At 36.6% G+C, this 12,352-nt stretch overlaps 1 protein-coding gene across 3 annotated transcripts in view; it reads left to right on the forward strand.

The window, feature by feature from the left end:
• Nucleotides 1–12,352, forward strand: part of XPO4 (exportin 4) — an 83,898-nt gene that overhangs the window by 44,470 nt on the left and 27,076 nt on the right. For 2 of the 3 annotated variants that reach the window (XR_012833387.1, XM_075742192.1), the window contains exons 7-9: nucleotides 5,829–5,941; nucleotides 8,365–8,522; nucleotides 8,794–8,968. Coding sequence is in view for 2 of the 3 variants with exons in the window: in XM_075742192.1 (XP_075598307.1) it covers nucleotides 5,829–5,941; nucleotides 8,365–8,522; nucleotides 8,794–8,968 (446 nt within the window). In the remaining variant the exon portion in view is untranslated. The remainder of the gene's footprint in view (nucleotides 1–5,828; nucleotides 5,942–8,364; nucleotides 8,523–8,793; nucleotides 8,969–12,352) is intronic. The other variant, XM_075742193.1, reaches the window with a different exon arrangement.

The following is a 12,352-nucleotide window of genomic DNA, read 5'->3' on the forward strand; positions in this document are numbered from 1 at the left end:
AGTTTTTGGCAGTGCTTTTGGAAATAACAATAATATAGGGTTACTATTTTGCACTAAGAACGTATGGTAGTCTGTTGTGGCATGTTGGCTTATGTAGAGTTTCTTTTTTCAATGCTGTTACAGTACTGTTAAGTATGGTTTACTCAAATGGAACTAGTTTTAACTGCATCTGTTCTTAAATGAATGTTTTAACTAATTAAGGAAGCGCAGGAGATCAATACCAAGAACTATGGCCCACTCCTTTACAAGAGTGCCTTCAGGGATCTCACTGCTAGTATATTGTGAGTGTCCAAAGTCTCCAGTTAAGGAGCTGAATGTTGCTGGGCTTTAATGCAGCTTTACATGGACATATATGTCCTGCGGAGTCAAGATGTAATTGTAATTCATATTCTTTTACCTCCAGCGATGTTTCTCACTACTTCTTGACTTTAGGATTTATCTGTTCTTAGCAGCCACGTACCAGTGGACTTTGGATGAATGTTCTCAAATGCAAAAGTTCTTAGAACATAAGATTTTTGTCCAGTTGTCTCCAATTTACAAAAAGGTGTCTATTATCTGTCATTAGGAGCTGTCACAGAACTACTTATCCTTTATTCATTAACATATGCGTTAGAGTATGTGAATAAAGAGGAACTTGAGCTTTAGTTCTTGTTTTGGATTTGATGCCTCTACTTGCTTGGAGGCAAGCTGGCAAATTTTCAAGTGAATGTAGAATAGGGGATTGGATTTAAAATACAGGTTACGTAAACCTAATGGGATGCACTCAACTAATGTGCATTGTTGCTGTTCCATTGAAATTAATAGTGTGATGGCAATTGTATGAACTGACAGAAGCTTTTGTCTGATCTGAATGCTTTTTAAGTGTGTGTTCCTCAGCCACACAGTTAAAGGAACAAAGCTCTTCATATCTCTGTTTTGAAAATGTCTTTTAAACCTCAAGCCAGAACGAGACACCTTTTTGGGAGATCCTGTGAACCATACAGCTCTGCAGACTTTCAAGATTTGAACTTGGTCCAACCCAGATTGGTAGCATCTGTTATGCATAATGGAAGTGCATGAAAGGCATATAGAATGCTCCAGAAAACTTGAGGTTTGTTTTGGGGAATGATTTAAGTTGGCATTGCTGCTGAAAAAGCATCCTGCCCTAGCACCTCCCATGAGCATGATACTGAGCAGGGAACCAGCTGGCTGAAAACTTTTTTTTTTTTAGCAGGTTGAGGTCCCCAGTTTGATTTGTTGCACAGCTACAGAAATGATTGAACCTGTACCAAGGAGCGACAACACAGATTTCCTTCAGCAGCAGGGCTGCTTTCCTTAGGCCTTGTGTTTGTTAGCAGCCTGGGAATATCCTGAATTTACTACAGCAGTCTGTGCTTATCTGAAAGATGAAGACTTGGGGTACTGTCCTGGCTGTTGTTTGGGATATAAAGAAAAATTCAATGTAACTAAAATAGCTGTACTTATGAAAGTGCAAAGGAGAGCTGCGTTTTATGTTTATCAGACATCACTCTTAGGTGAAAACTGACCTGACTTTGAAATCCCTGATGTTCAGAAATTATTTCTAGAGTACTGTGTGTTTTCTTGACAATCCTTTCTAGCAACTTTTTAAGACAAAGTTGGGCAGATTGACAGATCCCCTGAATTTGGTCATAATTGCACTAAACATGGTTGTATTGATACTGAACTTTTTAACATTTGGTGTTTCATCGTTTGGGTTTTCCTGTATGAATTTTGAAATCAGTTTGCAATATAAGAGCATCTTAAAAGCATTAATATCAGAAGAGGAAAAGAGGCCAGTAATGACCCTTTTTATGAAGGGGAACTGATAAAATATATAGGTTTTTTCCCTTTTCTGCTTTCTCGCCCCAGTGGTTTTAAGTTTCCAGTTTTGCAGTGCTTTGTCATCAGCTTCCTAGGTGGCAGCCAGTATATAGTGGAATGGTGTGACTCTTGAGCTGTGTCTGCATGGCAGTCACTTCTGCAGAGGTACTTTAAGTGTAAGTTAGGCTTAAAGTGATTAGCTTGCACACTATTAGCTGTATAACTGTAGCAGGAGCTGCAGAATCTACTTGGGTGGTCAACATGAGACTTGGTACTGGCATGGTTACACCGCTAGCGGCTCCGGAACTGGCCAGTTTTAAAATTAGCTTGGGTCTTCCTACACTTCCTACGCCTGTTGTTGCAATCTGAGTCCAGTGTCTCCAACACAAAGTATTGTTTCATTCTCATGACAGTTAAGAATACTTGTGTTTAATAATTAAATATTTAAGCATACGTTCCTTCTCCTGAATGCTGGATATGTTTGCTGAGAGTGTAAGTCATACAAAGGTTTGTGAAGCATTTCTCCATAGGGGGCAGCAAGCCTCTGCATCAGTTTTAGACAGTTGCTCCTAGACTCATCCCATGTGCTTGGCTGATTAGCTAGCAAGCCAGAGGAGATCTTAAAAATCCAAATATAAGCAGTATGTTAGCATTATAACACTGGGTGGCAGATCTCCAAGCAGTTACCTTTCTAATGCAGTTTTTTATTTGTGAAATGTAAGTCTGACTGACAAAGCTCTCCAGAAATGTTCCAAACAACAAAGGTAAAGTGATTAAAATAACTTTTAAGAAAGATATTCAGGTCTTAGCACTCCAGAAGTTCTGCCTCCATTTCTGAGTTGTTCTTCACTCCTGAGGACAAATTTGTGCATGGAAGTCTGGCAGAAAAAATCTCAGCTTTGATTCCTAATTTACTGCTTTGTGGAAGGGCAAGCCTTTCCTCTCTTAGGAAGAAGACCATGGGATCCAATCTCAGATACTGGAATTTGTGGGAAGTCCTGAAGTGAAACATTATAATCCCTCATGGCTGCCTCAGGATATGAAATATTTTGATATCATTTTCACCCATCAGTCCCTTCCTGGTACAGAAGCAAAGAGTGGGAGGAAAACTACACATCTGTTTTGTCTTTTATTGTCTTTTTTTTAATATGTTCCTCCAAGAAGCATATAAAGCTTCAAATTTTTTTCCAAATTACAATTTTAAAATGAGAAATTTATATCTTTAAAAAGATTACTCTTATTTCTCCAGCTCATGAAACAAAGCCAAGCATGGAGCTAATGTCTACATCCATAAATTTAGGCAAAGATAAAAGAAAATCTGTCTTAAACATTATGGTCTTCTCTTCTTCTCTAGGCATTAATTAGCATATGAGCCTTATCATACACAAAAGCATGTAGTTATATTCTTATGCTTTTCAGTAGAACTTGGTATATGTTATTGAAGAATCAGATCCAATTCAAGCAGAAGTTTCCAGTCTCTGTAGGAATCGGTGTCCTAGGTCTTGTGAACTGTGTGAAACATTGCCGTGCTGTTTCCTGTCCTGGATTTCCGTGTCATTCAAAGTGAACTGTAATGACAGTTACTCATTCTTCAGTAGAATTGGGAATGTTACACATTTTTGAATATATTACTGGAAGTGGTTTACAATTGTTTTTCATTTAAATAAAATCAAACAAAACCAAACCCTTTAGGAAATCATCGTAGACTGATCTATGCTTATCGTAAGTCTATGTTATAGCTCGAGTGCTTACAAAAGAGTGTTGTGCTAGTTCTGTACTTTTTGTTTCCTCATAAGTATTGAGAAGTAAATTAATTTTTGATGATGAAGACTGTATTTGTCCTGTGTACATCCATGTACTAGGTAATTTAGTGCCATTTTTTTTCAGGTTTGGCATAACTTTACTGCTGCTAATAAGGCTGAATCATAGCACAGAATAAGTTGAGGTGTTTCATGGCAGCAAGCATCTCCACAACCAGCTTATGCTAATGTTTGCATACATCTCATATGTGATTGAAAATGGGCGTAAGATCTACGTGATAGGTGCAGGCATAACTTGTATTGTTCAGTGAACAAATCTGCTATTGTCAGATGTGTCATCAGTCCATTAGTGTGAGAAACAGTACTAAAAATAACAGGATAGGGCTGCTAAATACTGAGGCTTGTTAAAATAGTGACAGCAAACTAGCCCTTCTTTCATTCCATGTGAAAAATGTTATGTAGCTAGTCCCCTCTGTAGACTCAAACTACTGAAGAGCAAATTGATTTTCAGAGATTGATAACATATCTATGATCATCTTCTGATATTGATGTATTTCCAAGCCAGTCATTTATTTGAGATTTACAGCAAAGACATGCTTGTCAGTAAACAATTCTAAAATACTGTTTTTCTAAAACATTCCAAATAAAAAGGAAAAAAAAAAGCATAGCTTAATTTGCCAGATAAAATTAGTTTTCATTTGTAATACTACTTCTGATAAGGGATGCTTGCATATGATAATTTCATGCACACATGCACACACACCCCCCATCTGGAGAACTGAAGGATTTTTGATCATTTAAATGACATCTGTATTTGAGATGGAAGTAAAATAGACAATTCTATGATTTTTAGTTTTTCCCCATCTGAAATAATGCAGATCTGGTATGGTTCAACACACATTGATAATTTTGAAAATGGTGAAACTGGTTCCTTGATTGTTCTTATGCGTTATAACGTGCTGACAACAGTTGTGGACACAAACGAACAGTGAATGTCCACTTGGTACTGTGCCATGGAAAAAGTTGCTTTTTTTGGAATGTGGTTCTGCACAGTGTTGCTAGGAATTTCTGGTTTTGGCAGAACTCAGAAGACAAGTGTAAATAAACTAAAATTGTGCATTCTGCCTTGTGCCACAATTCTTAATATTAAGCTAGATGTTTGTTTTATATATTGTTCTCTTAAAACCCATCAAAAGTTGAGTGGTCTGTTTTCTTGAATGATACCATTGTGAAATTTATTTTACTCTAGACATATAAATAGGTTTTTGATACACATTTTTTTCTAATACCTGATGACTTAGAGTACAAAAGCTAATGCAGTTCATTACCAATAAGTACATTACATGCTGCTGAGCATGCTGTTACTTATTGTGATGGTTGGGTTAGAAAGGGATCAGGTTGGATAATGAAGGGCTTAAAATAGACAAATGAAAACAGAAGTTGCCAAAGTAAAACTGGTTTACTACTACTTGGATTGGAGGGTGTCACGGAAGGAAGCACTTTCCAAAATCTTTGATGAAAGCTCTTCTGACTGACAAAGAATGTAACCTGCTTCTTTAAATGTTTTTGCTCACATCTCTGTTTTTTCTGTACTAGAGCATTTGCAGAATTTTGTAAATTAAGTTATGCCAAAATGCATGGTAAGAACTGAGTGCAGCAAAATCGTGGCTTCATGGTGTGCGCATTTTTCACACACGTCTCTTACATGTGTTTAATGTGACAATGCCTTGTGGTGCCTTATGCTTTTGTTCTTCGCAGTGTGATTAAAAAATGTAGATTAATGCAGGGCTAACATACCTGCATTCTGTGATGCATATTTGGCTATTTAGAAAAATAGGATATAGATTTCAATGAGCTATCTTTAGCTATCATAAGGCCTTTTTAAAAGCTGCCAGGAAAATTTTTTAGAAAATGATTTCCCATTTTGCATAAATTTTAACACCTGTTAATTGCGGTTGCTTTTTTCCCTTCTCGCTGTGTCACATTAGACACCCTGGTTATCAAAGTGATCGTATCACTATGGTATGTCTCATAATTATGATCAAACTGTTATCTAACATTCCTGGAGCATTCTTTTTTTCAATACTTAATACCTTTTATTCCTTGGCCTCATGCATGAATTATGCTGTGTATGTGAAGAGGCTTAAAGTTTGTTTCCATTACATTCTTTCTGAATGGATCCTGTTGTATCTAGGATTTTTTTAAAGCCAAGTAGGAATGTTATTGTTGACCTTGACACCAGATAACTGGGCAGACATTATATAGCTATGTTTGAATCCTCACAAAATGTGATGCTAAAGCCAACAGAATCCTGGCGCGAGACCCTCCTGGACAGCAGAGTTATGGAGCTTTTCTTTACAGTAAGTTTCTTTCTTCAACTTTGATAGTACAGACCACAGGGAAAGCAGCTCCTTCCTGTTCTAAAACTGTGTTGTTGGACTCCTCCTTTTGCATCAGGTAGGACTGATTCTGTTAACTTCAGCTTGCCTTACAAAGCAAACAGAAGGATTGTAATTTTTTGCTAGGTTACTGAATATGTATTTTGCCTATAAATTGCCTTGAATTGATGATCATTAACAAAACAGAAAGGTGTATAGTTGTCTAAACTTTTATACATTTAATACTTTTGGACATGTATTCACCGAACAAAACCAAGCGTGGTAAGCAGTAGTAGAGTATCTCTTTCAGATAAGGTGTAATAGCTCTCAAAAAAGATCAAATGAACAGTGTGTGTTTACTGATCTTAAAGCATTTGCTCAACGGAACAGCTGAAAATAAGTAATGTAATTGCAGTTTTCTAGCAGTTTCAGCATACAGAATTCTGCATCTCTTTCCTCTGCACAAAGTAAATCCAAACAAGTTACAACAGATAAGTTATGAGGGATGGGGAAGACGTAGAGTTGGGATAGGGGAATGTAATATTGAATTTCTGTAGCTTAAAAAAAATCCCCATGATATTAAAACCAGATAAAATTAGTATTGTTTTCTTTCTACCAGTGTCGGGGTGAGAAGTCTGTAGTCTTTGTTCAGCTAGGAGTTACTGCAGCAGCAACATATATTCGCTTATGAATTCATTTACTATGCTATTTTATCTTATGTTACATCGCTTGGGACCTGAGAATTCTCGGACTATTTTTATTTTTGCAAAGCAGAGAAATAATGTGCTGAAAACTTGGACAAAGTTATTATTAGACAAATTAAATCTAACTCTCCAGTGCTGCTTGAGAGTTGTCTGATACATGCTTGGATACATGTCCTTACTTTGTAGGATTTTTTGATAAATTAGATTTTTTTTTTTTTTAATTTTTTTTTTTTTACGGCAAGTTTATCTGTTCCAGCAGTTTTGAAAAGGTGAAAAAAAAATCACTGGCAGAACTCTTAGCAGCTACACACAATCTGAACAGCTGTCTAGACTATCCAGACAGTTGCTACTGTCAGCTGTGAACCTCCACATGCAAATAACTTTTTGGCTTACATATTAACCCTTCCTCGTTTAATAGTGTGAAGTTGTCAGATATCTGTTTCTTTGGTTGGTTTACAATTACTTATTCATGATAAGAATGTTTTGAATAACATGCAGAATTGTTTTAATACATCTGCATTTCTCTTAATAGTAACCAAAACCCGCCTGTATTTGATTATTTTTGAATGAATGCTAGCCAGGGCAGTATGGTTTTAGATTCCTGATTTGCAATGGTTGAGGCTTGTCGTATTAGTTTGCTATTTGAAGTAATGTTAGTGAATGGTAGTAGTTTATATTCATTTATATGATCTAAGAAATTTTAATAACCTTGCAAAAGTTGGCAGGACTGCCATGTTAAAGAGAGAGCCTTCAGTTCTAATCTCAGCCTAGTGTGGGATGTATATTAGGAGGGGTATTTCTGTTGCAGGGTTTGTTTCTCCTGCTAGTTTGATATTTCAGAGATTAACTGTGCAACTAATCCAACTAGTTATAAATTGGGTGAAGTGGTAACTATAATCCCACAGAGAAATGGTTAGTGTTTGAACTGTACTTTTATGTATAATACTGATGAAATAATTTTAACTAAATTTGCTTCTGGGTGAAAAAGCTACACTGTATTTATTCACTATATCTTATGTAAAAAATAGGAGGCATGAGCGTAAGAAAATTCTTAAAATCTGTACTTGATAATTAAAGTATGTTTGTGAGAATAAGATTACTGACGTATTAGAAGATTTGAATCTAGAATGTCTTGCCAGCAGAAGTGATGACGTAACAGTTCGTAGAAATGTGGGAAGATTATTGTTGGCCTTGTATAATGTTAAGGGTGTTGCCAAGGAAGTGATGCATTCATTTTTGTATGTGTCTTCAGTGTTTACCTCTGCTAAAGAAGCATCTGTATAATCTTGATTGAACTTGTTGACTAACTTTAGCAAGACTCCGTAGCCTAGGCATAGTTAGCATAATAGAGATGACTGTCATTATTGCTGTTTTTAGAAGGAGCAGTATGTCTGGCTGGCTGGCATCTGTTTCTCTCTTTAAGACATAACATTCAGTAGACAGTTCAATTTTCAACATGTAGGTGAGACTTAACTAAATGTTAGTTTCAGTGAGTTAACTCAAGGCTTGCGATTTTGTGAGCTGAGTCACAATCTTGACATTTACTACGGTTTAGAGAGTTGTAGAAACCCTTGCATTTCAGACTGAATGGAAGTTATAGTAAGCTTTTTTTGGTGTGTGCTCTTTTGGGTTGAGAGCCATGTGACTGTTGTAAGAACACCCTATTTTCCGTTTATTATTAACTATCTCACTTCCTGAAAGGTACATCGAAAAATCAGAGAAGATACAGATATGGCCCAAGATTCATTACAGTGTCTGGCACAGCTGGCATCTTTGCATGGGCCAGTCTTTCCCGATGAAGGTTCACAAGTTGATTACCTGGCACACTTCATTGAGGGATTACTGAATACTATCAATGGGTATGTATGCCTGCTCTCTAAATTTAGATGGCATCTTTTAATCTTTAGTTTGGAGTGTAGCGTATCTCTGTGGAGAACTGGTATGGCTTGCTTATTTCTGGGTATAATTTGTGCTTACTGTTGGATTAGTGAAATTAAGAAATTCAATTTAAAGATGGTGGTGCTTAAGTAATATGAAATAGATTTATTGATTGAAAATGTATCAACAAAATCAATTCACTTTTAGCATTTTTCTTAATGGCAACACACTAACTGCTATTTCTATCTGTAGAATTGAAATAGAAGACTCTGAAGCAGTGGGAATTTCCAGTATTATCAGCAACCTGATAACTGTATTTCCTCGCAATATTTTAACTGCCATTCCAAATGAACTTTTCTCTTCATTTGTTAACTGCCTCGCACACCTCACTTGTTCTTTTGGAAGAAGTGCTGCCTTGGAAGAAGTGGTAAGTATCTGCTCTCAAATAGTAGGTAGTCTTTTTGTTGTTGTTGTTTCTCTCTATTTGTGATAAGCATAAGTGACATGAGAATCTGGCTGTTTTATTAAAAACTGTTGGGAATTCAGTGGTTTTGTTCTAAATATTTCTGAAATCACATCTGAGAAGGTCTTCTTTGTTTCAAAGAACATAGTGAACATAATCACACACTGTGTGCATCTTTCAGACTTTGTTTAGATTTAAAGCCCTTGTCTTATATTTTCATTTTTAAAAAAATAGATTCATTAAAAAATACTAAAGTCCTTAAATATTGCTGACTTGCTCTTGTAGGACTTCTCTGAAAACTGTTGTAGATAATGAACGAGCTACAGTCCTGAAAGCTTAAAATGACTACGTAAACATATGGACAGACTGAAACTTAACTGCTGTCAAGAGTTCTGAGTCAGGAACTTCTGTTTTAAGTGAATGTAGCTGTTAAGATCTGTTGTTAACCTCATACTTCTAAGCTGTTCAAATCATCCCTTCATTGCTGACGCAGTTCAAATGGTAATTCTGTGTACAAATCTAGCACAAGAATTCAGAGAGAGTTTTTTTCTATTTACTTCTTTCAAACTTTGATTCTAACACTAAAGAGCAGTTGGGATAGTCTAAGTCTTCTGCTTCTAAAAATTGCATTAAAAAAAACTAAGGAGACCTAGTTTAAGGAAAAAAGCTGGTAAGAATTAATGTGAGTAATCTTGCACTTGAGCTATATATGTTCAGTAGCTGTTGATTTAAAATGACACTATCAAGATATTAGCCAGTATTGTCCCGTTATCATTAAAAAGTATGAATTTTTACCAGTTTTGCTATATTGACTGAACTTAATTACCTGAGTTTGAAAATAATTATAGAAGTATTTATTTATAAAGGTGATGGACGTGTTTCTTTACCAGAGGTCACAGGTGTGTTAATTAGCATTCGTTGCAGAGCATTAGATCATGCCTTTGCTTCAAGGTTAAAATGTATTACATTTGGCCCAGTGCTCACTTAAACTTCCAGGTGTGTTCATGTCTTAATCAAAAAATTGGTGATTAAATTTAGAATCTAAAATACAGCTACTTTCCAAACCTTATTGGTCAAAATGTGCCCTGCTTTGGAGATTTTCTGCTAGACCATTTAACAAATATTCTGGTGCTCACCAACACATTTAGGAACGTTCCTGGAGCCTTTATAGGAAAGATTCGGCAAACCCATAGGCACCTATCATTTAAATTAAAGGGACTAAGGGGTTGTTGTTTCTTCAATTAGACTCTTGTTACTTGAGAGCTAGAATATGTAACCATGAAAACAGTGCTCAACATAATGCCATTCAAAACACTTCATCTCTCAGCAAAAGCTTATGGTAGCTTATACTACTGTCTGGTACAAAGTTTGTTTTGGAAATGACTGACGAGTTATGCCTAGTAAACTGTGGCTGCCTACACTTAGAATCCCATAGTTTTTGCTGAAGAAAGTATTTTCAGTATTAAACTTAAATGTTCTCAGATTCATCAACATCAGAAAGAGAATGTAAGATTTTGTTTGTTTGTTTTAAAAGGCAATTTTCTCACTCTCCTTGAATCTTTAAATCATTCTGTGGAAAGAGAAACATTAGACTTGCACCTTTCCATTCTGTCATAGCTCTTACAGATATCTCAACTTCATGCTGTTTCTCTGATTTCCACAGACGATACAGAATTCTGTGGTGATGGGCCTTCAAAAAAATAATTCTTGTACCTTAGCAGTGTGTCAGCAATAAGGCACACTGCCGAGACTTTTAAGTTATTGCTGACTTAATCCAGATGGCGTAACGATACTGTGTGCTGTGCCTGTAGAAATACTACTTTGCATCCCTGAAAACAATCTTTTGGCTTAGGAACGTCCCAGCCATGGTTAATATGTTCCCCAAGCTTCTTGCTTAGACTGCTTGTAGTGACACCTTCTGTGAGCTCATGTGCTGTCTAATTAAGAGCTTTTGATAGATAAAATACTGTGTACGTTGGGCTCAGTACAGTCCCTCAGGTAATATTCCTGGAACGTTGCAGAAATCCGAAGTGCAGCAAAATGCAGGCAGGCGTACTCCTTAAGCTTTGCTGGCCGGAAAAGCTGTTTTCCCCATATTTCTGCCACTTCATATGCCAGCAGAACTTCTCATGTGAACATTGCAGAAACCCTGCCAGGCACAAGGAATCTGCTTAGCTGAAGACCTGCTATGGGAACTGTCAAAACTGGGAGGTCCTGAGCCATAATATGCAAATCATTTCAAAGCAGCTAATACTGATTTTCAACCAAGGGAGAAAAACCCCATAATCCAAACATCATGTTCAAATGCTGTTTTACATTAACTTGCCTGTTGAGGTTGGGGAGATTGGCTGAAGGAAGTTGAAACACTTGCCTGGACAGCTGCACTGGTGGAAGTCAATAAGCTTCAGCAATTCTTGGAGTTAGTTTATGGTGCAAGTTGGACCAGCAATCTCTTCCTTTAATAGCATTGGGTCTGAGAGAAGATGCGTGTCCACAGCTATGCGTCCCCTTGCTCATGACATACTGGTTATGCGGAAGTAAAAATCAAATAGTCCATCTGAATTAGTGAAGAGTATGAACAGGCATGTGATGGAAGAGATCATTCTGAATTTGGTCCTCTCTGCTACGCATCCAACTCTTTCCAGCTTGTTGCTGCTTGACAAATTCTAGAAGTGTTCTTTCTTCAAAGGGTCAACAGGCTGCGAAGGAAGAAATATCAATTTTCTTTTTGTTTCCCATACCAGAGAAATTAAGCACCTTTGCTTTGACTTTACTGATTGTATCTTGCCTTTCCTGAAGATCTGAGTTCTGAACTGGGCTCTGCCATTGCTTCTGTTGGATCCATCAGAACGATTCAGCTCCCCAGTCGACAGCATGTCACTTAGTTTACCTGTATGACATCTTCCATAGCCCAGCTGTAGCTAATCTGAAATAAGGATTGGGAGTTTTTAGTAAGGTTCCTTTGTGACCAAATTTGTTCAATATGGATAAACTCTTTCTTCTATTTGGGCACGTACTTTATGGAGGCACTTATTAATCCTAGCTTCCTTATGAGAATACCATAAAGTGTTGAAACCTTTTTTTTTTCCATGGCATTAACTTCTGTATTACCTTCACAAATAAATTAATTTGATAGATTTGAGTTCTTTTGTTCATAAAAAGACATGTCTTTATTGGCTTATGCTCTGGATTCTCATAAATTATTAAAAGTTATATATGTAAATATACACATACATACATATGTCAAAATATTTCAGGATTGAATGATTGCCTATGAATTCATGTGTCCGTTAGCCAAGTTTTAAAAAGACATGCTGGTGATGTTCATCCTAAATTTGCGGTTAGTGT

The sequence above is a fragment of the Balearica regulorum genome, chromosome 1 (genome assembly GCF_011004875.1).
Source record: "Balearica regulorum gibbericeps isolate bBalReg1 chromosome 1, bBalReg1.pri, whole genome shotgun sequence".
Lineage (NCBI taxonomy): Eukaryota > Metazoa > Chordata > Aves > Gruiformes > Gruidae > Balearica > Balearica regulorum.